The sequence below is a fragment of the Malus sylvestris genome, chromosome 17, assembly GCF_916048215.2.
Source record: "Malus sylvestris chromosome 17, drMalSylv7.2, whole genome shotgun sequence".
Classification (NCBI taxonomy): domain Eukaryota; kingdom Viridiplantae; phylum Streptophyta; class Magnoliopsida; order Rosales; family Rosaceae; genus Malus; species Malus sylvestris.
Genome location: NC_062276.1, coordinates 28,356,739 through 28,384,324, shown reverse-complemented (window position 1 = coordinate 28,384,324; position 27,586 = coordinate 28,356,739). Strand labels below are relative to the sequence as shown.

At 37.8% G+C, this 27,586-nt stretch overlaps 2 protein-coding genes and 2 pseudogenes across 2 annotated transcripts; 2 read left to right on the top strand and 2 right to left on the bottom strand.

The window, feature by feature from the left end:
* Positions 1-47: 47 nt before the first annotated feature.
* Positions 48-14,217, bottom strand: LOC126611680 (uncharacterized). The gene is made up of 19 exons (XM_050280054.1): positions 13,818-14,217; positions 13,600-13,674; positions 13,326-13,476; positions 7,466-7,534; positions 7,043-7,215; positions 6,438-6,575; positions 5,835-5,960; positions 5,294-5,392; positions 4,457-4,577; positions 4,210-4,273; positions 3,662-3,716; positions 3,459-3,583; positions 3,045-3,118; positions 2,371-2,420; positions 1,899-1,985; positions 1,285-1,335; positions 1,109-1,192; positions 800-850; positions 48-463 (listed from the first exon to the last, which is right to left on the bottom strand). Exons 1-19 carry the CDS (start codon positions 14,154-14,156, stop codon positions 380-382), a joined length of 2,016 nt encoding a protein of 671 aa, XP_050136011.1. The 5' UTR covers positions 14,157-14,217; the 3' UTR covers positions 48-379.
* Positions 14,218-16,186: 1,969 nt separating this feature from the next.
* LOC126609820 (pentatricopeptide repeat-containing protein At1g06270-like) lies at positions 16,187-18,970 on the top strand (annotated as a pseudogene).
* Positions 18,119-19,052, bottom strand: LOC126611945 (cysteine proteinase COT44-like; annotated as a pseudogene).
* Positions 19,053-22,363: 3,311 nt separating this feature from the next.
* LOC126610368 (basic leucine zipper 34-like) lies at positions 22,364-26,428 on the top strand. The gene is made up of 4 exons (XM_050278428.1): positions 22,364-23,527; positions 23,647-23,737; positions 23,861-23,987; positions 25,491-26,428. Exons 1-4 carry the CDS (start codon positions 22,947-22,949, stop codon positions 25,670-25,672), a joined length of 981 nt encoding a protein of 326 aa, XP_050134385.1. The 5' UTR covers positions 22,364-22,946; the 3' UTR covers positions 25,673-26,428.
* Positions 26,429-27,586: the final 1,158 nt, after the last annotated feature.

The window sequence follows — 27,586 nt, the reverse complement described above, 5'->3', positions numbered from 1 at the left end:
TAGAAAATTGAAAACCTTAATTCTTTGACATCTCCACAAGATACATATGCTATAACCAAAATCTGGTATCATATTATTAACTCTAACACTTGCTTCATTTGTGTGTGCATTTAAGTTTACACACAAAATGGCAAGAATCAAGAATATCCTACTTCCATTGTTCCTTCTCACCAAATACATCATCAAGTTTCTTTGCTCATCAATATTTGTTCAGGAATATCAAGAACACCAGACATCCAATAAATCTTCCGCGACGCATCCAGTTCCAGCAAAAATGCGGTCTACTTGTAAAGTGAGAGTATATATCGTATAATTACTACTCTTGATACATTCAAGTATTATACCTAACGACGTTACAAAACTGCAGAGATGGCGGGATTCATTCCTTTTGCCTTTTACTCATGCTTTTACGCTTGTTAACATCCAGATACTTCTTCCTTAACCGTATTGTCTTTGGTGTAACCTGCACGTATAAAGCATCATGGGATAATTACGCGTCTAAAGCAACAACTTTTATATAAAGCGAGCAAACTTAGCACCTGTTTGGTAACCTTCTGGTTTTCAAACTTTTTTTTTTATAGATAATGACATAAAATTAAGACTAGAAAATGACATTATTCTATTCGACCATTTGTTTTTTTTTTTTTCATGGAATTAGTAAGTCTAAGAATTTTCTCAACTAATTCAGCAACTAGCATCTGTATGAACTTTGAAATGTGATTTCCGTTGCAATATACGACCAACGTTAACTATTAGGTGTTAATCATAAGCTGAAGGATGAAGTTAAAATCAGACTTACCTCAATCAGTTCATCAGAGGCTACATACCCTATTGCTTCTTCAAGAGTCATCTGCAACCCAATGCTTTCAGATATTAGCAATCACAGAACAGATAAAAAATATATAGCAGTAACCTTTATATATTGCAGCAATGATCTTCCTATTATTTTCCAATTTCTCATAAAAACACAGAAGAAAAAAAGGAAGATCATTGTCTATAATCCATGTCTTTATAATAAGGCTACAAACCAATCCCGATTAAAGTGCAGTGACTATACGATGCATGCTATAAAACAAATATAAAGAATAATAGATTGGTTGATGCGTACAAGGCGAGGAGGAGATAGTTTCACATTCTCATCCTTGCTAGCAGCACGCACATTTGTAAGTTCCTTATTTCTAACTGGGTTGACCTGCACAAGCAAGTTCAGTCAACTAAATACCACAATTTTCGATACCCTAAACATTAACACAATTCATAACATGAAGCATAAAATGTACTTACATCTAGGTCTGTGTCCCTCGAGTGCTCGCCAACAATCATGCCATCATATGTCTGTATTAATGAACAAAAGAAAAACAAGTTTATTATCAAACAAAACCAAGTTACCCGGTTCCTTTATCTAAGGTACTCTAGGTTCTAATTTGTTTTAAATCAAACTGCTTAACCAGTTTTCTAACATATTTATTTCTATGAAACACAGCTTTTTGACCCTTCTACTATAGTCACATTATTTTCACCCGTTATTGTGGTTTGAAATCAATTTTATCCTGGGCCACTCTGTTTCAGTTAATTTGCCCCAAAAAAATTCAGAAACACCAATGTTCTTGTTCATAATTTCTCACTCTCTTTATAATCTGGAAACGAAAAACAGCACTACACTTATTTGTTTTCTTCTTTTTGTTGTCGGAACAGGACCACGCTCATTTCTAGGAAAAAGGATCTAAAGTATTCCAAGCATAAAAGATGTTTTTCGGCAGAGAGCCAATTGTTAAAAGGAACATACTGATATCTCATCAAAATAAAGAAGCAGCCTTCAGTCAATATGAATTAATTTTATCAAATTGTGGGAAGGAAGAAGACAAGCAGTGACATGTACTGATCAAACATGTACCAACCTCCATCCCAGGAGTGACAAAAAGAGTTCCGCGAGGTTCTAAACTCATTAGTGCATACGCTGTGGTTGTACCATAGCCCATTGACACCTAAAGAATTAAACACAAACAGATATTAATTGTCATCTAACACATACAACTTTGATATAAAAAACAGGGGCAACATATAGAAGATTTAATAAGATATGTTAGGAGCAGAAGTACATCATCTTTTGTTTTAGAATAAGGGAAATCATGCTTACAAATTTTATTTTATTTTATTTATTTTTTAAATAGCCAATGTTGTAATGAGCCACAACCATCAGCCAGCTTTAGATCAAAATATAAAACCAAAAGCACATTTTCAGAGACGTCTCTAGTATTTAAGATGTTAAATACATACATCTCCTTAAAAAATAGCAGTTTGATCAATAAAGACATTTTAACAATATTAAAACGGAGTACATTATAAATCTAAAGGCATGTACACACATACCAACACTCCTTTCCTGACATCTCCAAGGGGACCTCGATATTTTTCATATTCTGATTAAAACAGATAACATGCATGAGAATGTTAAAATCAAACGAATTTTCAATCAAGCAACAACAAAGCTAAACAAGAGTCTGGGTGGTAAACTGGCAAGATTTTAGTTAGGGTGGTATTTGTCCACCCCTAATATATGAATATAGGCACAGATATTCGGACACAAACATTTTAAATCCTTGCAATTTCCAGCCTCAGGATCACGTCGTGTCCCGGCTTAATTTAGGTAATGAACAATTAGGATTTTCTTTTTTTTTGAAAAGAAACGGAAGAATTTTATAAAACGAAAGAATTACAAAAGAGAAAAAGTAAACCACGTGGAAAAGATATCCACCTGGAGCTAGAAGAAAACTAGCAAAGACCCCTAAAGAAAACTAATTGAACAGAGGAAAAGCTAGACCAAATCAATTAACGGCTGCTAACAAATCCCTAAAAATAGAAGAGAAAACGTAATCTCTAAACTCCACTGAAACCGAAGCCCAAAGGGCTGCCCAGTGTTTTACTCTATCCCAAAGCTCCTCAACCCCCACTCCCTATCAAGAACCCAATTACATGACAGATTCATAGGGAACCAGAAAGGCAAAGGAATGGATAGGTAGGAATAACAATGGGGAAGATCATACTTAAGAAAGCACGGTGCATAAATCCAGTTCCACGTGTGTCACTACTAAATACGCTTCTGTAACCAACCAGGCCCCTGAAGAATACAACAGAAAAGATCAATTCTATTATTGATTGCCAAAAACCTGTCATCAAGATGGGGTCCAGATAAAAAAGGAGAACGTAAATGATAATCCAACTAATTGATCGCACGCAAAATGGTTAAAGATTATGCCATGCGACATTGGTTGTGCAATGGTAAATAGTCACCATGAGACCAAATCAGTAAGATGATATGATGATTTTTTTCCTGATAACAATATCAATATGCTAGAATATATGAACGATACAATATATAATGATATAATGATCGCTTATACAGCACAATAACAAAATGAGGAAGAAAAGGAGAATTGACATTGAGAGGGAAACAGAACCTTGATGGACATGTCAAAGACAATCTAGTCCGGTCGGCGCTTCCTGGAACAGGACCCATCTCAACAACCTCAGCTCGCCTATTAGATAAGGCTTGCATAACTAACCCCACATGCTCTTCATTTACCTGAAAATAATAGCCAGTGCATATGAGTCTCAGTTGTTGAAAGAAAAGAGCAGTAAAATTTACATCTCAAAGTCTTACCTCGATAGTAACTTCTTCAATTGGCTCAAGTTTATGACCACTCTCTGTTTTGTACCTGATTCAGTAAAGCAAAAATTGCGCCAGCTGTTTACATGAGTAATGCAACAATAAAAAAGATAAACAAATAATCATACAATAAAAAAATCTGTGTGTGCATATACATACAATAATATGTGAGCACATACACATAAACACATGCAATAGCCGTAAATATACCAAAATAAAACAGAAAATAGGAGCTGCAACTGAATAATCACTGATTCCCTTTTTCAAAGATCAGGTAAAAGTAGAATTTGGGTATTATACATTTTTGTACAGCGTATGATACAACATTATGCCTATCAGTATCTCACAAAGAAAGTACACATTTTGGTGCAAATATTTGGTTGGTTTTACCAATCTACTCAATTATGTTTTCAGAACCTTAATATCTCCATAATATGGGGATTCTTTTTCCTTGAAGATAAAATCACTGGATCGGGGAACTCAATGTATATAGAAAGAAAATCACATTGCATTGCAATAAAAGCAACAAAAGAGTGCCTCACATGACTTTGGGTGGTGAGACAGACAGCTCGAAGCCTTCCCGCCTCATATTCTCAATTAAAATACCTGTTTTACACAATATGAAAACTACATTAATAATATGTTTCAACTTAATTACCAATGAAATGTAGGGGCCAGAACCTCGTTAATATAAGCTAAACTGTGTCTTGTTTTTATTGATGATTGATATATTCTCTTGGAATTAAACAAGGAAATGGGAAAATAACTACAAATTTAAGAGAAACAAACCCAGCTGAAGTTCTCCCCTCCCCTGAACTTCAAATGATTCTGATAAGCCTGGGAGAACATTAATGGCAAGATTTGTTTCTGCTTCAGCTGATAGTCGATCACCAATTTTTCCTCCAGTGAGCTACAAAAATAACACCACCAGTATGTCAGATTATGCAGTGGTCCATAAGTCCAACCCATTCTTAAAGATGCAGTCATCAGTTTTTTTTTTTCCTTACATTAAGTAGAAAGGAATAGGGGGAGGTAAGGCCATGTTAAAACTTCAAATAAGATGTAACATGAACAGTAACCCCAACAACATTTGTCGCGAACATACCTAGGGTGTTGACAGGTTAGTGGACAAAAATAGATATTTGAACGTTACCTGAGAGGACAGAGTACCCTAGAAGGAGTTATTAACATATTATTATTCAAGTTCAATGAAATTCTTTACTTAGAACTAGGAAGTTGCTGGACATCTTCCATATTCCTACCATGCTCATGTTCTATATAGTTTCCATTGGACATGTAAATCAAACCCTACTTTAACGTCAAATTTAGGAAAACAAATAGATGATAAGAATGAATTATGATACAAACTGTCAAATCTCTACTCTTCCCATATATACATTTTGTCCATATAATTTCCGTCACTTTATCTGAGGCGTGTATCAAGTACAGATAATTCAAAAATCAATGATTTTAAACCAAAGTGAGAAAATAAAGTGCATGTGTTTTCCACTATAATAAGAAAACAGCTCAATGAAAAATACAGACATTGATGATAAAATGTAGTATAAATAGAGCATATATAATAAGTTAATAACTGATTGCAAACAGGAAAAAATTATGACTTACATGGGTACCGTCACGACCAGCTAAGGGAGAGTCATTGACACCAAAAGTCATGGAAATAGTTGGTGGATCCAACACAACGGTGGGCAATGCAGTCATAGTCTATCAGATGTAACCATAAGTCAGTTTTGCATAGAATGTACCACCATGACATGTTATAAAAAGATACAACGTTTCTCAAAAGAAACGGATAAAAAGTTCAAAACCCTGGAATGATGCTAAAATACCATGGCAAAATAAGAAATACAGATCATAATGTTTTCCATCTTCTTGAGACAAAAGTAGCTAAAGTTATCAATGCAACTAATTTGACAGACAAAACACAATGGATGTAAGCTACCTACAACAAAGGGAGATGACAAAACTTAGTGAGAGCCCCAGTATCAAGCCTTCTCAAGGTAGGAACAGAAGTACAATGGATACAGGAAAATATACAACGACGCTATAATTCATATTTACTAAAATAAATAGGAGAAAAATAAAATGAAAAGGAATTGCGGATGAACTAAAAGCAAAGTCTAAAACCAAGATTGCATTAATATACCTCAACGCTTGCAACTGTATGGCCAATAGATGGGCTTGTTAACCCCGCCATTGACACTATGTCACCAGCTCCAGCACATTCAATTACGACCATATGTGTTCCCTTCTTTTTCATCAGCTTCACAACCTGCAGAAATAAGCAGTTATCCAGTACATTACTTCCACAAAGCTTGTAGAAGATGAAGTAAACAAAAAATTAGTATTTTAATATTTTAACATTTCAATCTGAAGTTGAGCCTTTCAATAATGTAAAAAGCTGCAGCGCTTGAGCACAAATATCAAACCTTTCATTGTTCTCTGAGAGACAAAGATGCTTCAGAGGTTGTTTTTTCATATCAGATTCTTAGTCAGAGAAGATAAAGCTAGAAGCCTCAATAATCTAATTAATCAAATTTAAACTGATGGCTTTTGAGGGCAATAGTAGTTAAAGGGGCCAATCTGAGAAAATTTAAGGGAGCCATTTCAGATAAGTAATGGTGAACGCTACAAGAGCTTTAACCCAACATGGGTAAAATCTCACTGTCATAAAGAATCAAGCATTGTCCAGTGCAAAATAAAACTTCTTGATTTTTAGCAACCATGAGGCAAATATAGAACCACAAACCTTCCCTTCTTCAATTTTCTCAACTCCCGAATCTTTGTGACGAAGCCCATGAACTCTGTCACCAATGCGAATGCTGCCAGAAGAAACTCGTCCAGTCAATATTCGTCCAAGGTAGAAGTCTCGTTCCATCATAGAAACCTTACAAAAATATCAATAAATTCTATTTTAATTTTGCCAGTACTCTGAACAATAAAATGAACGAGAGGAAAATACAAAAATTAGTCATTTATCCGTTGTTTAAAAAAAAAATATTGCTTGGCCAGTTTGTTTTACCATGTCAGTGCAGATGACACAGGTTTTACAGTCACGGAAATAAGACTTCTACAAATGAAAGTATGCCAAAACGTTCACAAACTTAACTGCATTTGACACAAAAGACAAAAAGATGCAGTACATAGTGAACAAAATATAGGAAAGTAAGAACACAGCCTTTGTTTAGAACTTTTTTATTCTCTACAAAGAATCAAGAACAACGGCCTCTATGAAATTTGAAATGTGCACATGGAAATCTCAAGTGAAAGAACTTCATAATTAATATTGACTCAACCTGCATATTTCCAGTTTAAAGGGGAAGAGGAGAGCATATAGGGGATAAGTATACAAACCAGCATTTGAAAAGGTGCATCGAGATTGGCTGTTGGTGGAGGAACATGACTTATAATGGCATCAAGCAGCCGTGACATGTTTCTTGCATCAGCAGGAGGATCTTTGGTGAAAGTGGTGGAAGCCCATCCTTCTTTAGCAGAAGCATACAGCACAGGAAAATCTAGCTGCTCCTCTAATTCAAAAATAGGAATAAGTTCAATTAGTTTTTCATCTGACTAATATGAAGTTAGGAAAGTGAAAATTAAAGTTAGAACATAAAGCAAAACCAAATAGAAATGGACAGAGAGACCCAGGATTTTGTATATTGTGATGCAAGGCTTCAAATATCAGATGTGAGATTTTTATTTTCTCAAAATAAAAAATAAATTAAAAAGACAACAGCAAACATGGGTGCAACCATATTGATTCTTGTCTTTCCACACCTGTAGCACCAAGATTCGCAAAAAGATCAAATACCAAACTCTCGACTTCATTACACATCTCCTCAGAAACTGCATAATCACAAGAATGAATAACATAAGCAATAATCCAAGTAACGGAAAATATTTTAACGCTTCTAGAAAGTAAACAAGAGTAATTGTGATCTGAGAGATGAAAAATGTTTTCTTTTTGGAAATGAAATGAAAACTATTTGCCAGAATTCTAGAAAGTAAACAAGAGGAATGTGAAAAGGTAAATGGGAAAACTTTGAGACAAATTAAGTGAAGAGAACCAGATACATATTGAGTCTTATCTTCCAGAGAGTACAGAGATAAAAAATATCTTCTTCTTATTTCACTTTCTTACTCAACAAGACATTTACATCAGTATATATAGATACAATTCTATTGACATAATTGACCTCAACATTCAGAAACTAATTACACATTAACCCTTGTCTAACTGACTCCAACTATACAATTACTACTAGAGTCTTTACACCCCCTCAAGCTGAGACTTGGGACAGGAAAATGGCCAAGAGGAAGCTTGGATTGCAGAAAACAGAATCTGTGTTTTGAAAGGGATTTGGTGTGAATATCAGCCAATTGATCTTGGCTGCAGACATAAAGCACTTTAATCAAATGCGCCAATACTAACTCCCGAATGTAATGATAATCCACTTCTACATGCTTTGTCCGAGCATGAAACACGGGATTGGAGGCAAGAGAAATGGCGGAAATGTTATCACACCAAAGAGTTGGAACAGTAGACAGAGGAAAGTGGATATCAGAAAAAACTTTGCAAATCCAGGTGATTTCAGCTGCAGTATGTGCTAAAGCACGATACAGCTGCAGTATGTGCTAAAGCACGATATTCAGCTTCGGTGGAGGACCGGGCAACAGTGGGTTGCTTTTTAGCATTCCAACTGATCAGAGGGACCCAAAAACACACAGAAGCCAGTAGTAGAACGTCTATCAAAAGTACAACCGGCCCAGTCAGCATCAGAATAAGCAGTGAGGGCAAGAGAACCCTTTTTAAACCAAAGACCTTGGGTAAGAGTGCCTTTGAGAAACCGGAGAATGCGTTTAACAGCTTGCAGGTGTTGTTCCCGTGGGGAATGCATGAACTGACAAACTTGGTTGACAGCAAAGGAAAGATCAGGCCTGGTCCAAGTGAGATACTGCAAACCACCCACTAGAGATCTATATTCAGTGGGATTAGAGAGTAAAGGGCCACTGTGATCAAGTTTAGTGGTGCCAAGAGGAGTGACACAAGGCTTGGCACCTGCCATATTTGCCTTGTGAAGAAGATCAAGAGAGTATTTACTTTGATGCATGAAGAGACCTTCAGAATTGCGCTGCACCTCCAAACCCAAAAAATAATGAAGAGGGCCCATATCCTTAACAGGAAATGCTTGGCTAAGTTTGTGAATGAAGTGTTGGCAGAGAATGGTATTCGGACCGGTGACAAGAATGTCATCGACATAGATCAAAACAAGAACAGGAGCTGAAGCTTGAAGAACAAATAGAGAAGCATCAGAGGAGGACTGCTTAAACCCAAGAGTGCACAGGACTTGGAACAGTTTATCAAACCAAGCCCTGGGGGCTTGTTTTAAACCATACAAAGATTTCTTGAGGTGGCAGACATGAGTAGGAAGATTGGAATCAATGAAACCAGGTGGCTGAGTCATAAAAACAGCTTCCTTGAGATCTCCATGTAAAAAGGCATTGCTAATGTCCAATTGATGGAGAAACCAGTCATGTTGAACAGCCAAGGTTAATAAAATACGAATGGTGACTGGCTTAGCTACCGGACTGAAAGTATCTTGATAGTCAACACCCTCTTTTTGATGAAATCCTTTGGCTACTAACCGAGCCTTATACCTGTCCACCGTACCATCAGGTTTCCTCTTAATCCGGAACACCCATTTACAGCCAACAATGTTCTGAGACGGAGAGTGGGGTACCAAATGCCAAGTACCAGTGAGTTGAAGAGCATTAAACTCTTCCTGCATAGCTTGTCTCCAGTGGGCATACTTGGAGGCTTGTAAGTATGTGGAAGGGACAAAATCAACATCAACAGGTAAAGGATGTTTGGTGGCAGAATATGCTTTTGGTTTAAAGATACCAGCCTTTGAACGAGTAAGCATAGGATGGGTATTAGGAGCTGTAGAATGGGATACAGGAGGATGAGTAGGAGGAGCTGCAGAATGTGAGACAGAATTGGAGGATGATGGTGAAGAAGAAACATGCTCAGTGGAAGGGACAGTGGATTGAACTGGAGAAGGTCGCTGGGGAATAGAGAATTGTAAATCAAAAGGGGAAGGGGGAGAGGGAGATCCCGGAGAAACCACCACAGATGAAGAAGAAAGAAATGGAAACCTGTTTTCATTGAATTGAACATGGCGGGAGATATAGATTCTCTGAGTAGTAGGATCAAGACATCTATAGCCCTTGTGCTGCAAACTATAGCCCAAAAATACACATTCTGTACTCTTCCCATCTAACTTGGAGTGAACATATGGCTTTAACCAGGGATAACATGAGCAACCAAAAACCTTCAACTTGGAATAATCAGGGACAGAGTGAAATAAAAGTTCCCATGGAGACTGATGCAAGCTGGAAATAGGCAGGCGATTGATCAAGTAGACTGCAGTAGAGAAGGATTCAACCCAATACAAATGAGGAACTTTCGAGGCAACTAATAGAGTCCGTGCTGTCTCAACTAAATGGCGGTGCTTACGTTCAACACAGCCATTCTGTTCAGGTGTGTGAGGACAGCTGAGCTGATGAGAGATACCATGATCTTGAAGAAAAGATTTAAACTTGTTACTAGTAAATTCACCCCCTGAATCGGACCTCAAACATTTGATTTTATTACCAACAGAATTCTCAACATAGGTCTTGAATACAACAAAAGTAGAATATACATCAGATTTGGCCTTTAAAGGAAAGAACCAAGAGTACTTGCTGTAATCATCCACTATTAAAAGATAGTATTGGTAACAACAGACAGAAATGACAGGAGCAGGACCCCAAACATCACAATGTAACAAACTTAAACTAGTAGTAGAAATAGAACTAGAGGGATGAAACGGGAGCTTGTGATTCTTAGCAACTGCACAGTCCGAGCAGAAGAAATCAACAGAGTGTTTTCCCTGCAGTGCAAGCTTATTTGCAGATAAAACGCGCCTGAAGATGGCAGAAGAAGGATGCCCCAAGCGACTGTGCCAAATATTCACAGGGGCTTAGTACCGACTAAAGCATGAGGGGATGAACAAGATGAAGAGAAAGAAACAGGGGTACCTTGAAAAGTATAGAAACCATTGTTAACCGTTCCCTGCAAAAGCATCTTCCCCGTAGAACGATCCTTAACAACAGAACCATTGGAATGCAAAGTCAAAGAGCAGGAATTATCCTTGAGAAATTGATATGCAGAGAGTAAATTGTGCTTCATTTGCGGAACATGTAACACATTGTTCAACTTAAAAGAGGCATGAGCAGTATTTAACAATGTACTGCCAGTATGATGAATGGACAAACCTTTTCCATTGCCGATATACACCTTATCTTCACCAGTATAGGGAGTAGGAGAAGAGATATTGGAGATGTCATGGGTGATATGAGATGTAGCACCAGAATCTAAAATCCATGAAGGAGACGGTTTGGAAGCATAATGAGTATACATGGCAGCAAGTTTAGTAGGGGGTACTCTACCAAAGATATCGGGATTCATTCGATCATAGCAATCAATAGCTTCATGACTGGAGGATCCACAAATTTGACAATTGTTACGAACGCCAGGAGTACTAGAAGAACGAAAACCAGGATTGTTGGACCTTTGGAAACCAGAATTAGAGTGAGAGCCCCTATTATTGTTGCCCTGATAGTTTCGATTGCCTCTGTTGTTGTTGGGAAAGCGATTATTGTTCCGTCCACGATTAGAGTTGTAGCGAGAAGAATTCTGCATAGGGTGATGTTGAGCAGCATAAGCTTGAGAAGAATGTGGTGTAGGAAGGAGAGGTGGTTGATTCTGAGCAGCATAAGCATGAACCGGTTCAGCCGCAACTAATTTCTTACGACGAGCCATTGACAATTCTTTAGTAAGAAGAAGACCATGCAGTTCATCCAAATTAGTAGATGAGAGACAAAGAGTAATAGAATCAACAAATGAGTCAAATTCCTCTGGTAAACCATGCAATGTAGCAGCAATCAAGTCACGATCGGACACAGAGGCACCAGCAGCTGTTAAAGAATCAGAAATTGCTTTAATTTGCTGGAGATACTCAGAGATCGATTGAGAGCCTTTCTGAAGAGATTGAAGACGAGAGCGAAGCTGATGAATATGAGCATCGGAGATGCCACCAAACCTCTGTTCCAATTTGAGCCATAAATCACGAGAAGAAGAAACTCCAACTGTGAAAGGAATAATCTCCTCCGAGAGTGTAGAGTTCAACCAAATCAAGAGATTTTGATCTTTTTCGTACCACTGTTCAAACGCAGGATTGACAGAGCGATCAGACAAGAGAGGAGAGGGACAAGGTTCAGAACCATCAATAACACCGAGAAGCTTGTAGCGACGAAGAATTGGGGCAAAGAGCGCTCGCCAAGGAAGATAATTCGAACTCTTAAGCTTGATTGGAACCATACTGCCAATGTTCTGAATCGTGAGAGAGGTATAGCTTTGCACCAAATTAGGGTTTTGAGAAGAGGAATTTGGGAGAGAAGACGACGAATCAGACGCCATGGTGGAAGATACAGGCAAGATTCAACCAAATAACCACACTAATGACAGAAAAGAAGCACCAGAGATCGGATCGAACCAGAGACCGTAGCAGAGAAGCCGTGAGATCAGAGATCGGAACGGACCAGAGATCGGAGCGGAGAAGCCATGAGATCAGATCTGAGCAGAAAATCCGTGAGACTGTGAGATCAGATCGAACCAGAGATCAGATCGAAGATGCCGAGAGGATCGAAGAGTCACCAAGCAGGAAGACGATGACGAGAGGGATCGAAGATTCACCAAGGCCGTGAGGCGGTGGCGATTGATACCATATTGAGTCTTATCTTCCAGAGAGTACAGAGATAAAAAATATCTTCTTCTTATTTCACTTTCTTACTCAACAAGACATTTACATCAGTATATATAGATACAATTCTATTGACATAATTGACCTCAACATTCAGAAACTAATTACACATTAACCCTTGTCTAACTGACTCCAACTATACAATTACTACTAGAGTCTTTAATACAGACACCCAACATACAGAGAGAAAATTATGCAAAAACAGATTGCCTTCAAAGAAGCAACCCAAAATCATCTTCACACAACTCTTCTTTTCTTATGATGTAACCTGTGTTTGCTTGTACCTTGGGTTTATATATCGTATATAAAATATCAGTCCTACGGGTGGGACTTTGGTTGGATGAACCCGGCCAACTCAAGCACAACCCAATCTTGGGATAACTCCAATTTTGGGAAAAGGATAGTTACTAAGTTCAACTAATAAAGAAGTTATTAAGCTAAACAAAATAGAGATGTTATTTCTTTTACCCAAATCAAGATTTTAACGGATTATTTCTTAACCCAAACCAAGCAGCTAAAGAACCCAAATAACCTATATAAGGTATGTATTCATTCTAAAAATGTTATACTATGACGAGTCACTGACAATTTTCAAATGGAGTTCATTTAGTTATACTATGACAAGTCACCCAATACGGACTTGAACAAACAAAGACCTCGTAAACCATCCAGACTGCTAATGTCCTCCTTAATCAATGTCCCCACTCTAGAAACATTCATGCAATATAACTTCAATTTTTCGAATTAAAGATGCACCAAGCACGGATAAGTACCTGCAGGACGATCTACTTTGTTTAGAAGAAGAATAGGGCGCAGCCCGTACTTTAAGGCTTTAGCAAGTACAAACTTGGTCTGTGCAAGCGGACCTTCTCCGGCATCAACAACTAAAATCGCCCCCTCAACCATACCAACAACCCGCTCCACCTACGTAGCGATCCACAAAAATGTAATGAAATGAGTTTGCAACATTCATAAGCAATAGATACTTTACATCCATTAAGGGACAAAACAGAAACATTGGTCATTGGTTTCGAAAAGGGGGCTTACTTCACCACCGAAATCGGCATGTCCAGGCGTATCAACCATGTTTAACTCATTCTCCTTCCACGGAATTGATGTAACCTGCGAATCATTTTAAGATAATTGATGTAGCCACAATCAAAGACAACCAAAGTAAACAAAAACAGTTCGATTTTTTTTAAGATTTCAGATTCCAATTCGCATAGCAATATAGGATTACACTTGAATACAAAGTGAGTGCTGACCTTGGAGGCGATGGTAATCCCGCGCTCGCGCTCGAGGCTGATGGAATCCATGGCTCGTTCGTGGGGTATGTCGGCGCCGCACTGGCGGAGCAGGCGGTCCATGAGCGTCGTCTTGCCGTGGTCGACATGGGCTATTACCGCCACGTTGCGGAGGCGGCTCGGATCCAGGGAGCTGTTGGGTGAAGTGGCACTGGAGGCCGCTGTGGCTGCCGAGAAGGCGCGTGCGAGTGGAGATGCGCGTGGGGTTAATGGGTAGGGTTTGAGAGTGGTGGACGCAGAGGATGAAGAGAAGGAGTTGCGCGTGGAAGACCAGAGAGAGCGAAGCAAAGGCCCCGCCATTTCTAACACCGAGACAGAAATGGCTGAGTAGTTCCCGTGCAATTGCCAGGGTTTAAGGTTTAACGTTGTTTTAAGACTAAACCAGATTTTACATGGGCCATGTCCCATTAAGTTCCACCACGGTGAAAGTTCGAAATTATATCAATTTACACATCTACCTTTTGCAAATAATATTCTTTCATTGCATAGTTTAAAATTAGAATTGTTCGGTTATTTATTTATTTTTTTTTAAGATCATTTTAAAAAAAATTATTCGAATTGGATGTAGTTTAGTAACCACCTTTATCCCACCACCACCAGTGACACCCTTATTGTCACCATTAGAGCAACTCCAGCGTTGCAAAGGCCCCTTAGGGCAACTCACTATTGAATCTACCAAGTGAACAGTAACTGTTTTTTGCATCTCTACCCTAAACTGAATAGCTATGGCAATAGGTAATAAAATATTAGTATTTTTTATTTTATAAAAATAATACAAAATAATTTTATTTGTAATTTCAGATAAGACACCGAGAGCATCACAATAATTCCCTACCATTTCTTCACATCGTGAACTTGGAACTTGGAACTTGTATATTTGGACTCATGGCAACTTTAGGAACATAATGGGGTCCTTGCATGGACCATCAACGCACTGGGAAGTGCAATGATCCTATACCCGAGAGCTTCAAGCTCTAGCTTGTAGTTTCAGGTGAGATTTCCTTGTTCCTTTGAATATTTGGGATTTTCTTGTTGAAATTGTTTACTAAGACTGTCTGGAATCGGAGTAGGAATGACATTGATCTATATAAACTGTTTACTAATTCACATGAATCGGAATGAAAAACAATGTAATTACTAAAGTACCCCTATTTTAACTAATTATTTTATATGTTAATTATTTTAAGAAATATTAGTCTTGAATTTTTTTTACTAAAGAGAATTTTATTTTATTTTTTTATAAAAAATTTATTCTTGATGTTGGAGAAGACTTTAGACGCAAGTAGAAGACTCCTAATGACATGAATTAGTTCAAATTTGATATAAAAAGTTTATTTTTTATTTGCTTCTAACTCTTTAATCACCCTAAACCAAGTAAAACTAATGAAACATTTTCGCTCCCTCTCTTCCGCATCTTTCTCTGCAGTCGCTTGACCAAAATGCTTAACAAATTTCGACATCAAACTCTCGTCTACCCAAGGTTGCCCCAACACACGTATCCACATCCAACCATCCAATGAGGCCACAACCCACCCCATCAACGAAAAAGTCCAATTTCACAGAGTGAAAGTGATAAGAAGTTCTTTCCTTCTATCTTGTTTGGGTCTGCAAATCACAATGTCCTTCTCAATTGAATTTGTGAAATGACGATTTTGGTGTTCATTGTTCTAGATCATGTTCATCGTTGTGGCATCGTTTCTGATCTCGAGCAATCGTTGTTCCAGACTGCAGGTGTTCTTTGTTCCAGTCGTCGATTGGTAAACATGCCATTAATGGTTAAATTTTGTTATTTTCGCTGTGCATGCTTTTTGTTTCATTTTTGAAAATCCGATGAGCTCTGTGACTAAACTAGACCAATCTTGACCACGGTTGTTACTCACAAAGTAGTCTCAGTCGGTGGCTTAGCCGCAGCAGCAACAGCTGGTGGTGCAGAACTCCACCAGAAGCCTCAGCTTTAGCAGCAACATGTCGAAGGAGGACGAGGAGATGTCAAGGTCGGCGCATGCACCGAGGCCGCACATCAGCCACACGTCACACAACCTTCAGGCTCTCGGGCTATCTATTCCCGCCTGGCCTTTCGCTTGGGCCTTCCCCGAGCCCCATCACCCGCATGGGCTGGAGCTGCTAGCTGAGGCAATTGAGTTGGAGCAACAACCGGTCCACCAAACTATTGAATACGGTGGAGCTGCTCTTACTACCACCAACCTGACCACCATAAACTACTGCCACCACCAATGCCACCATTACTACTAAACACTAAATTACATTCCATTCTAAAAAAGCATTTTCAAAATATCATATATGTATTCTTAAATTATAAACATGAAGCAAGTCGCCTTTTACCACGATAGTGAAAAAGTGATGAGCTCTTGCATGACGGCGTGGGTTTAAAATCTAACAAGATGTATCGTTTCATAAAAAATAAATAATTAAAAACATGCAAAATCCTATTTGTCGTTTTCATTCCTAGATAATCACTCAAAATATAATCAGTAATCTCTTTCTCCCCACCCGTAAGGAGAGTGAGGATTGGACTCAGAGAAGAGTGGGAAATCAATCTCGTTCGAGCAATAATCAACAGAAAGAGTAGACGGGCCAGGTTTGGTGATGAGGTTAGCTCTGCTATGCTCGTGTTCTTATATTTATAATATGCCCCTGAATGCTCGCTTCCTGTTTGACAATATTCCTCTGAGACAAATTCCTTGTAATCTTTTTCTTAAATCTTTGTCCAACCAATATCCTTATCTTTGTAGCATGTTTACAGTTCATTTGCTTAATACCAACTGCAGATTCACGGCAAGACACCCATGTTGTTGCAATGATAAAATTCTTCAGATTTGGTTTTGTAATTGTTGAGATGCCGCGGATGTCATGCAAGTATTGACGTAACACAATCTACAAATACAACATGGCTTTCAGAGCAGCAAATGCAAAGCTTTGCAGATGTCTTCTTCCTCTACATTGTCGTCTCCTGCAGCATCGTTCCAATCACTTCATCTCTTCATCACAATTGCTCCAAGAAACCATAAGAAATACGGTTGAAGCCAGAGCATACGAGAAAATACCTGATCTTATCGCTTCCTCTGCACAAGCATGCCAAAAACCCCAATCCTTTCTAATTCCTTTCGACCTATCCCGACAACCTTAGAACACAGGTGGTTGATCAGATTTTGCAGTCTTTCATCCCTTTAAGCGTAGATTACTTATTCCTGCCTCCTTTCATTTACACTCCAGAGCTCCAATCTCTTCCCTCTTGCTCTTGCCATTCTCCAACGAACTCTTCGCTCTGGCTGCATCCCTGTCCCCCAAATTCTTTTTCTCCTCTCTTCTGCTTGGATGAACTGCCGGAAAGAATTTCTGTCCGTTTCTAAGATCTTATTGGAAATGCAGTCAATTGGATATCATCCTGACTATGGTATGTGCAATTACCTGATATCTTCTTTGTGTTCTGTTGATCGGTTGAATGAGGCGGTTAAACTCTTAAAGGGTATGAGTAGGGTAGGATGTATTCCTGATATGGAGAGTTTTGACATAGTAATTGGTGCAATGTGCACTGTCCGAAGAACAGCCAAGGCAGTATATATGATAAAGAAGATGGTGGAGAAAGTTGGGTTGACACCAAGGCAGGGGACAGTTATGAAAGTGGCAGCAGCATTGCGAGCAAACAAAGAGATATGGAGAACAGTTGAGATGATTGGGTTCTTAGAGAATGAGGGTTACCCTATCAGCTGTGAGAGCTATGAATTGGTGGTTAACGGGTGCTTGGATGTGGGTGAGCATATTTTGGCGGGGAAGGTGGTGATTAGGATGACGGAGAGAGGATTTATACCCTATATCAGGACCAGGCTGAAGGTTGTTGAGAGGTTGGCAGGCGCTGGTGAATGGGAGCTGGCTTGTTCTGTGAGGCAACGATTTGGAGAATTGAAGTCGTAGCTCCCTGTATTTCTTTGAGTCCATGGATTCCAGTCCTTTATGTAGACGGGAGCTGGTACTCAGCCCATTTGAAGGTAAATTCATGGTTCTTAATTCTTCATGCTAGGGCCAAGTAGAGTTCGAGTTGAAAAATAACTTATTGGTAGAGCTGAATAAGTTTGCGCTTTTAAACTTATTTGGAACCATATGTTATTTGATAGACTACATAGTCCCAGTTAATACCCATTACTTTTGAATTATTTTCCTTGTTTTCTTTGCACTAATTGGAATTCGACCGTTGCATATTATACCTTGTTACCACATTGAAGAAGGTTAATTTATCATACTGCTCAAGCCTTAACAGGGTAGCTAGCCTGCATGGCCATGCCTTAAGTACCTTACTTATCAACCGAATTGTGTTTCATTCTTGCATAACCAGATGCACCCCCGTCAAGACCCCAGGAAATCTTCACAAGCCAGTACTTTTTACCACTATCTTCCCCATAGGCCGACTGCGGTGACTCCATGGTTGATATTTCCACAATGACCAGTGAAGATAAAGAATAGAGTTGAAAAGCATAACTGCCAGCATCGATTGCAACATAGACGGGTTGGTGAGCAACTGCGGCTTGTATGCTTTTCTCATTATTGACGGGTATTCTCTTTCGTAGCCACTTATGTTCACAGCGCGCGTTTTCAATTTATCAGTATCACAGGTACCATCTGATCCTTTGTAGGGATGATCTTCTCCGGTGGAGAGTCCAGTATCTTTTATGAAACTAAATGCTTTCTTCGTGAATCCACCACTACAGCCTTGGTTCCCGGAGTTGACATCGCAGTCCTCAAGTTCTTGTTCTAGTAGTGACACCAAGTTTCCCATTTTGATTTTGTTAATTCCTTCAACAGCTGCTATTGCGGAGAACGCCCAACAACCTCCTGTTTTGAAAGTGTAGTACTATCGGGGCTGATACTGAATAAGCAATCTTTCACTTCATTCAGTACTACGGTCTGGTGGTATTCATATTCACTTGCAAGTGATAAGCCTTGGGTTCGAATTTCATAAATGGCGGATTCGATACCAACTAAGGTTGCCTATTATGTGGCTTAGCCGAACTCCTCCCTCCTTTTAGTGTAAAATATATCGTTGTACTAAAAAGAAAAAAATTGCAATCTATCGCTATCTGACTAACCTACATATTAAATCCAACGTCTGATAACAAGTAGGGAAGTTTTATTTGAAACCATATAACCTCTTTCTACACTTAACTTACTTTTTACACCCATATTACTTTTAATTAAGATACCAATATCTCTTTAAACCCAAATTTATTACCTGGATTATCCTCACAAACCCAATTCAATTTGTAAATTTAGCTATACACCCATTTATCGACAATGCAGTCGCCAAAATCTCTGCCTTCAATTTTGCAAAACCTATCAATGTAGCACTGCCTCATGCCCAATATATGCATCTACAGGCAAGGCAACCCCAAATTATTTCAGAAATCAAACCCACAACAAAACTTCAAAAGGTCCTCCTTGAAAATTTTGAATTCTTACAACTTAATGTCATTTTGAGAGCTGGAAGATCTACGGTTCTATGGGTTTAAAATTTCTTTGAATTTTTAGCTCTTTAAAACTAGAGATTTCTGCTTTTTAATTTTGTTTTAAATTTTTTCTAACAATTGCTTCAATGAATTTTTATTTGATCTTTTTCCTAAAGTGTCAAATTTCCAAATGGATTTTTGAAAACCCAACCCAGCAGAGACCAGTGATGTAGAAAGATTTCCTGATTTGATCTTTTTCTTCAAGCTTTGTTTTTATTATAAGAGCTATTAGGGGTTTTGCCGGAATGAATGTAGGATAAACAAGGAGTGATGGTAGGGTTTAATTATAGGGTGTGGGTTTGTTCATAAATTTTAGTTTTATTGTTAACTTTATCTTGTACTTTATGGTAATAATACAATAGAGTGAACAAGACAATTTACATTTAAAGTTTAAGTTGGATGTAGATAGAGATTATGTGGCTTTAAATAAAATTTCCCTAACAAGTATGCCTTAAGTTGCTGTGCAAAATCTGATTAAGTTGTGATGCATTCAAAGACCATTCTAAAGCTCCCAACACGTAATGAATTAAGTTGAGCTAAAACTCCCAAACGATGGTTTTGTTAATTCAAACCCCAAATCTCAATCCTAAACCCACCCCACTAATCATGATTAGTGCCTCCTTGAAGCTTCATTGATAAAGGCAAATTGATGCATATTCTAAACACCCTACTAATCATGATTAGTACTACAAAAATTCTAGTTGAGGTAGTGATGGAAAGTACCATGAAACTCTCAAACTCGCTTTGTTTTTTATGATGTTGTAAGTTAGCTTTGGGTTGTATTTCCCGTTTCTTTACCAAAAAAAAAAGAAAAAAAGAAAAAAAAAAAGTAGCACGAAACATATACACCCTACATGTGGGTATGATTTGGGGACAAAGCAAAAGGAAGCTTAGAACGTCCGAACAATTCACATGGGGAGAGACTACTGTATAACGTGATTCCCTTCCCTACAGACTGAGAACGGCCTCATGCCCCAAATCCCCTAATCCCACTAATAAAGTATCTTATTATTCCTAATACAACCTTTTTATACTCCAAATCTAATATCAGGTCCAGCTACTTTGTGTTAACCCTCACACCAAGAAGACTGAAAACGAATGGAGGAGGTATCCCACTACACAATTATGGCAAACTAATTTTGGTCTCTGTGCAACTCCGATACTACATGAGGTTAGTGGCGGTACTTTTAACTCTCAGGTAATAAAGCATGAGGCCCTAAGGAATGCCTTTATGGGACTTTTGGACGTGGCTTGGGGGTTCCAAACTTTTGCTCGCTTTTCACTACTGAACGTGATTATTATTAATTTATGACTTAATTTGTGCTATTATTATTAATTTATGAATTGGGTTGGGGGTTCTAAATGTGATTATTATTAATTTATCACTTAATTTGTGCTATACCCCTTATATTTTACACGAAATCTCAATTTATTCTCCACACTCTGTTGTGTTTGATATGAGCATATTTATGTTACTTTGTTGTCTTATTTCCCTATATTTACTTAGTAAATTTCCAGTAATTATAGCGTTTTATATTATTTTTATTTATTATAGGTCCAATTTGGTAAAGTTGACAATTGGAGGTTAAAAAGAGCAAAACGGAGCAAAATTGGAGTTGGAGTTGGATGTGAAGCATTGGTTGTAAGGGCTGGACGTTTTGGAGCTGTTACAATGTTTCACGTGTGTACATTTGAAGTATAGAGGTTCAATTCAAGAAGGATTGACAAAGTTGGAGTTGAAGACATTATACTATCTTATCTTCAGCTGAAAAGATGAATCTTAATTAACTTTAAATACTTTCCAACTGATTTCCTAGAGTTCTACCACAATCCAAACTCGCTCGTACACATATATACTTATTCCTTCAGCCACACCCCCTTCTTATCTCTGCCGCATCCCTCTACCACAAATTCCCTGAATCCTTTCACACAACCCAGCCGTGTTCCATCCTTCCATTCAATCGTTCATCCACTCATCCATTGAAGTTGCATGAGCTTCTAGTTTCTTTCGAACCTTTGTTATTTATTTTCTTTTCAATGTTTGTTATAGTTAAGTTGCTTTTTAATTATGATGAACATGTGTAACTAATTTCTTTCTTGGCTAAAGGTGAACTAAAGCCATGAATGTATGTTAATATGAGTTGATTCAATCCAGTTATTTCTCATTAAAAGTGAATGTTGTTTATTTATCAGGTTTATAGAAAACTTATTCTTGTATGTTTATTAAGGGTGCAAAGTATCGCATGTTTATTCTCTTGCCCACTGCTTGAATCTTATATTCCTTACTAACTTGGTTGTATGATAGCCTTTGAGTGGCACACCCCCTGTCTTTGACTAGCTTACGGTTGTTTGTTCTTTTACATGTTACTCGGATTTGTGCATTCACCTTTGGTTCCAACAATTAATGTTTTCATTAAAAGCAAACTCATATTCCTTTCGACCATATCACTCTACCACTGCGATGATAACTTCAAAGCAACCACGCCGCAACTGCGCCGCCTCTGAAAACAAAGACGCTCCCACCATGGACCGAATATGGGAAAGTCTGCTGCAAATCTATGCTTCTGTCGACAAGCTTTGAAAGGCTCCAAGAAATTTTCCACCCATTAACTTAACGAGTTAACACAATACGAATCATTAAGATAGTAAATTGACACGAACATGACAAAAACATTTGTTAGGTCTAGTTGAAGGACGATTGAGAGTTTACGTTTGATATGTATGATGAATCCTTGACCCATGTGGGTGGATCTGGCGGTCATAATGGATGATGGTAAGTTTTAAGATGTAGTGGTGGGTTGCATGCATTACAATGCACACGAGAATGTTCCTTCGGATATGGAACAGTGGAAGTAGAAAAAATATAGGGAAGCACGAGGGAGGGGCTATTCTTCTATTATTATAAGGTGTCCTACTAAAGAGACGGTCTCAAGGGCACGTGGTGGCTGATTCCGCTTGTTATTAAACTAGTACTGGCGACTTTCCAGTAAAACCGTTGATCCCCAACCTCCTCCCAGCTGGAGATAGCTGTCCGATCCTCTCCCCATGTGATCCCACTGCACATACACAACACACATACATAGATATTTGATAGAGATCCGAAACAAAGAAAGAGAGAGATATTTATTGATTGGGAATTTACAGACTTTGGACATTATAAAAACAAAAAATCTAACCAGATGAGAGATTTTCTATTGCAAACGGTGACACCGGATAATAATTATCTAATGGATAGAATACGTGACAATTATATGTGTCGGCAGTGTATTTCCCTGGACAATATATTGATTTGAAGAGAATTTTTCGGGCTATAATCATGTTGTCATGTGCATTTCTCTCGTCATAACATTATTGATGAGTTGATGCTTCAACCCTTCAACATTCCTTCCTTCCTGTATTTTCTGGGTATATATATGAGCCTTTGTTGGAGCTTGTAATTTGGTTTGGTTTCTTTCAAGTCTTCTCTCTCTCTCTCTCTCTATATATATATATATCATCATTTCAACATTCCAAGGCAAGTTTGGTTGATACACAAAACAGTTAACATTATTTTGTGTGCAATATTAAAATTATGGCACAATTACCTCCAAAAGTTCCAAGCATGACACCCAATTGGCCTGACTTTTCACACCAGAAGATGCCGCCTTCAATGGGCGGATGTTTTGCGCCAAATGGAAATGCCACAGCCGCCACCACGTCCCAAAACCCTTGTTGGGTCGATGAATTCCTCGACTTCTCATCGGTAAGACGGGGATCCCACCGGAGATCCGTCAGCGACTCCCCCACCTTCCTCGAGGCACCAATGCAGGAAGAATGCCGTGTCTCCGCTGCACCTCCAGGCTCGCACTCGCACTCCCACGCTAACAACAATCACGAGTTTGATAGGTTTGACGACGAACAGTTCATGTCCATGTTCACCACCGATGAAATCTCCGCCGCTGCCGCAACAGTGGGACCCACGGGGTCGTCGTCGAACCCGTCCACGCCTTCCGATCATAACAGCATCAATGACGATGAGAAAGAAACGCAGGGGATTAATAAGCAGCAGCAGATCAATAAGCAGCTAAAGAATGAATCTGAAGAGGGGGAAAGCCAATGCGAACTACAAACCACATCCAATGGTAGAAAAATTGATCCCAAAAGAGTCAAGAGGTAATCTTCATGCACAATACATAATATATACATACATATATTTACATATATTGATGAGTTTAATTACTTTTGTTATTAATCCGTTCTTGATTACATAATTTTCCTGTGTGTTGCATTAGAATTTTGGCGAACAGACAATCTGCACAAAGATCACGGGTGAGGAAGCTGCAATACGTATCAGAACTCGAACGAAGTGTTAACTCTCTACAAGTAGGTTAATTACTTGAATGAATTCTGGTTGTAAATTAATTAATTAACTTCTTTAACTTGTCAAACAATATATATTGCTCCTTAGTAATCCACATCACTTAATCTTTTCCTTTTTCCACGAAGGCTGAAGTTTCAGTGCTTTCACCAAGGGTTTCATTTCTTGACCATCAACGCTTGCTTCTAAATGTCGACAACAGTGCTCTCAAACAAAGAATTGCAGCATTGGCGCAGGATAATATCTTCAAAGATGGTACATACGTATATTATTGTCCTAATTTACCATGCATAATTAAATTATTCATTTTAACTTCACATAAATATTGAACAATTAGCATATGAACCTTGTTCACATTAATTTTAATTTCGTTTTAAGTCCAAGATATAAGAAAATTCTACGGTGCACCATGGTTTCCGACCTGAAAACTAAATATTTCTTATAGAAATGTGAGTTGCGGATGTTTTGTTTTAAAACCTGGTGCTCGAGTACTATAGAAAAGTACAAATTTATCGGCAATTAGGCATCAATTTTAAGTTTTCATTTTAGTTTACTGGTGTTCAAATATCAAATTTTATGACAAATATGTATTTAATTCTAATTTTTCCTTAATTAAAAGAAGAACAAGAACGTGTTTGATTGGCCTTCAATCAGTTGAGTTTCTAGCTACCAACTTTTTTATATTGGTGTGAGATCTAATTAATTCCCTAGCCGTTTTAGGAAAAATACAGCCCATAAAAGGTGTTTAAACTTGGTGCTCAAAAGTATAAGATGGGAAATTATTGCTTTAGATCGTAGATAAAGACACTTATTTGATCCACCAAGAATGAATGCACATAAAAAAGGCAGCGTTGAAAAGGCCATCGCATGCATGCTAAGAGTAGGAAGAAAGTTAAGGGGACAATGAAATATCATGTGGCATCTCACTAATTGGTGCAATTGCAATAGATGTAGCTAGTACAATATACGGCACCATGTTATAATTAAATTTCTCCATTTAAAATTAGATTAATCATTATATAGAATTAGAAAGACGTACAAAATGTTACAGAGATTATATTTTGTTAATTAATGTTTTAATAGAGATGATACTCCGGTTGTCCATGTGGATACCGTTTTACTACGAGAACATTTTTTTACCTCATCTTTAACTCTGGTAGATGCTCACCGCACAGTTCTATGCATGCATGGTTGGCACCTGTTAAGCTAGTCAACCATAGTTAAACTTCGCAACTAAAATTTTCTGAAGATATGGAACGATGGAGGAGCCGAGAGAGGGAAGAAAGAAGCATGGGTGAGAAGGGGTAAAAGTGACATAATATCTTAATTGCAAAATTTTAACTATGGTTAATTAATTTAACATGTGTCAGCCATAGAGATGTGTGTTGAACATACACCCAAACTAAATGGGTAATAAAAATGCTCTCCTTTATATACTCAAAGATATAGTCCACAAAAAAATATGGTTGGATACATAGTATTGTACAAAACATAAAGTTCCAAAATCTTTTATGGGTTGTTAGGTGAGTTCAATGGCTATGCATGCTCTTTTTTTTTGCGGGGTAGAAATTTAGGAGGGAAGATAAGTGATTAGGGATAAAGTAATTTAATTGTCATAACATATGGGGCATGTGTACATGTTGATTGATCAATGTGCACATTTTGATTTATATTGTGGGTTGTCACAAGTAGGATCACATGGTAATGAAATGGTTTTAGCTTTGTCTTAATTTGGATTTGGGCAAACAAATATTGCAGCTCATCAAGAAGCATTGAAGAGGGAAATAGAGAGACTAAGGCAAGTATATCACCAACAAAACGTCAAGAAGATGGAGAGGGTCACACAATCACCAACCTCACGTACACCCCCCTCAGACACCATATCTACTACTCCTCCTCCTGATCGAAAGGAACACCTTCTCAACGTATCCTCATCCTGATCATCATCATTAATTGCCTATTCAAGAAAGATTTCCTAAAAAGAATTCATTGTTAGTGTCATGTTATGGTCAGAAATAACCATATTAGAAAAGTAGGAGAGTAACTTGCATGGAGCAATTTTACTGCTACGTAGTTTCTCCTTCTAATAATACAATATTATGCATAAATTTCTTTGATATTTCATTATTGAACTGCGACACTACGTTGTAGAAAGCCAGTTTCATCCAAGTGCTAGCTCCAATGCAAACAGTTTAAGACACATTCTCCATCAGCAGTCACTACTACTTGTGCTAGCCACTAGCTAGCGAGGAGGAGAAGTCACATTCTTGGGTGACTTGATCTGCTGCTGCTGCTAACCTGTGGAACCACGTGATGGGTTTAGCTTTACAGAAAGGGACCACTCAGAAAATGAATGATTGGGTTTGCAGGGAAGAACATGTGCATCGTCCTTCTTACAAACATAAAAAAGAAGAATTAGGGTCGGATTTGCTTTAAAGCTGATTTGGGGTGTGGTGTGGAGTGTGATGCGATCATTCTTTTGATATTTATATTTTTTTTTCTCTTTAATTTTCTTTTCTTTTGGATTAATTAGTGGGAAAAGGCAAAGTATAGTGGGGATGTGTTGGGATGAGCAAAAGTAAGGGTTGTCAGGGAGGTGCTTTGATGACAGATTTGTTGTACATTTTAGTGTACTTGCTTGTTTGTAACACCTTCATTTGTTGCATTAATTCAACGAATATTTTCGTTTTGAATAATACTTAGCATCCTTCCATTAGGAGATACACACATCTTACTAGGGGTGGACACTTAGAACCAAAAATCGAAACCGAAACACGAACCAAATCAAACCGCACCGAACAGTTTGGTTTTACGGTTTTGAAACGATTTCGGTTTTGAAACCAAACCGCAACATAGAAAACGGTTTGGTTTCGATTTTGGCTTTTGAAAACCACACCGAAACCGAACCGCACCGCAAATATTAATAAACATTTAATTAAATGTCCATATTATATTTCATGTTTTAATTGGTTGTTTGTTAGAATCCATACACTTGTATGTGACTCAACCACACTAGAATATCATCATTCATCACTTTCTTTCGTTCATTTTGAAAGAAAAAAATTCGAATAAGAGATCATTTATGATTTAATTGTATGGAACAACTCAATGATGTGAGTACTAAGTAACATATTAATAATGAATAGACCCTGACATTCATGTTTTGTTTCTCGTGTTCATGTCGTTTTCGTGTCATACTCGATAAATTAAGGGGTCGTGTCGTGTAATACTCGTTAAAGTAGACGGGTAATATGACCTGACCCGAAATCAACCTGTTAATATTATCAGGTAATATGACCCGACTCGTTACCCGTTAAGAAAAATATATTTTAAATCAATAAAAATGAAAAACATAATTTGACCCAAAAAATGTAAAACATAATACTAAATTAGTATATACATACTAAATTTCGGAGTTGACCCCTTCATAAAAGTTGTAAAACTGTTCATTACGAGTGATTACATTTTTCACACTTCTACAATAATTATTATTAATTTTATTAATTTTGCACTTAAATAAAAAACATTGTTCATAAGATTTGAAGCGTTTTAAAAACCTAAACGACCATGTAACCATCGTCTAAGCGTTGAGGATGCAATTATGAACGTTTATTATGCTTTCACATCTTTCAAACTTATACATTAATAATTATGAATTTTGTTTATTTTGAACTCCCTTAAAAATACTCTTCATGAGAGTTTGTACGGTTTTAAAAATTCAAATGACCATATACTCATCCTCAAATTACAGAGGATGCGACGACAAGTGTTTGCATATTTTTTCATATTTTTCGCACATGTAAATTAATTATTATATTTTTTTTATTGTGTTTGGTATTTTTAAATTACTTGAT

Coding starts and splice junctions, on each gene's coding strand:
- LOC126610368 (XM_050278428.1), top strand. CDS start 22,947: ATGGCACAATTACCTCCAAAAGTTCCAAGCATGACACCCAATTGGCCT. Junction 23,528..23,646: donor GATCCCAAAAGAGTCAAGAG/GTAATCTTCATG, acceptor GTGTTGCATTAG/AATTTTGGCGAACAGACAAT. Junction 23,738..23,860: donor GAAGTGTTAACTCTCTACAA/GTAGGTTAATTA, acceptor TTTTCCACGAAG/GCTGAAGTTTCAGTGCTTTC.
- LOC126611680 (XM_050280054.1), bottom strand. CDS start 14,156: ATGGCGGGGCCTTTGCTTCGCTCTCTCTGGTCTTCCACGCGCAACTCC. Junction 3,119..3,458: donor TCTTTGACATGTCCATCAAG/GTTCTGTTTCCC, acceptor TGTATTCTTCAG/GGGCCTGGTTGGTTACAGAA. Junction 464..799: donor CCTCTGATGAACTGATTGAG/GTAAGTCTGATT, acceptor TTATACGTGCAG/GTTACACCAAAGACAATACG.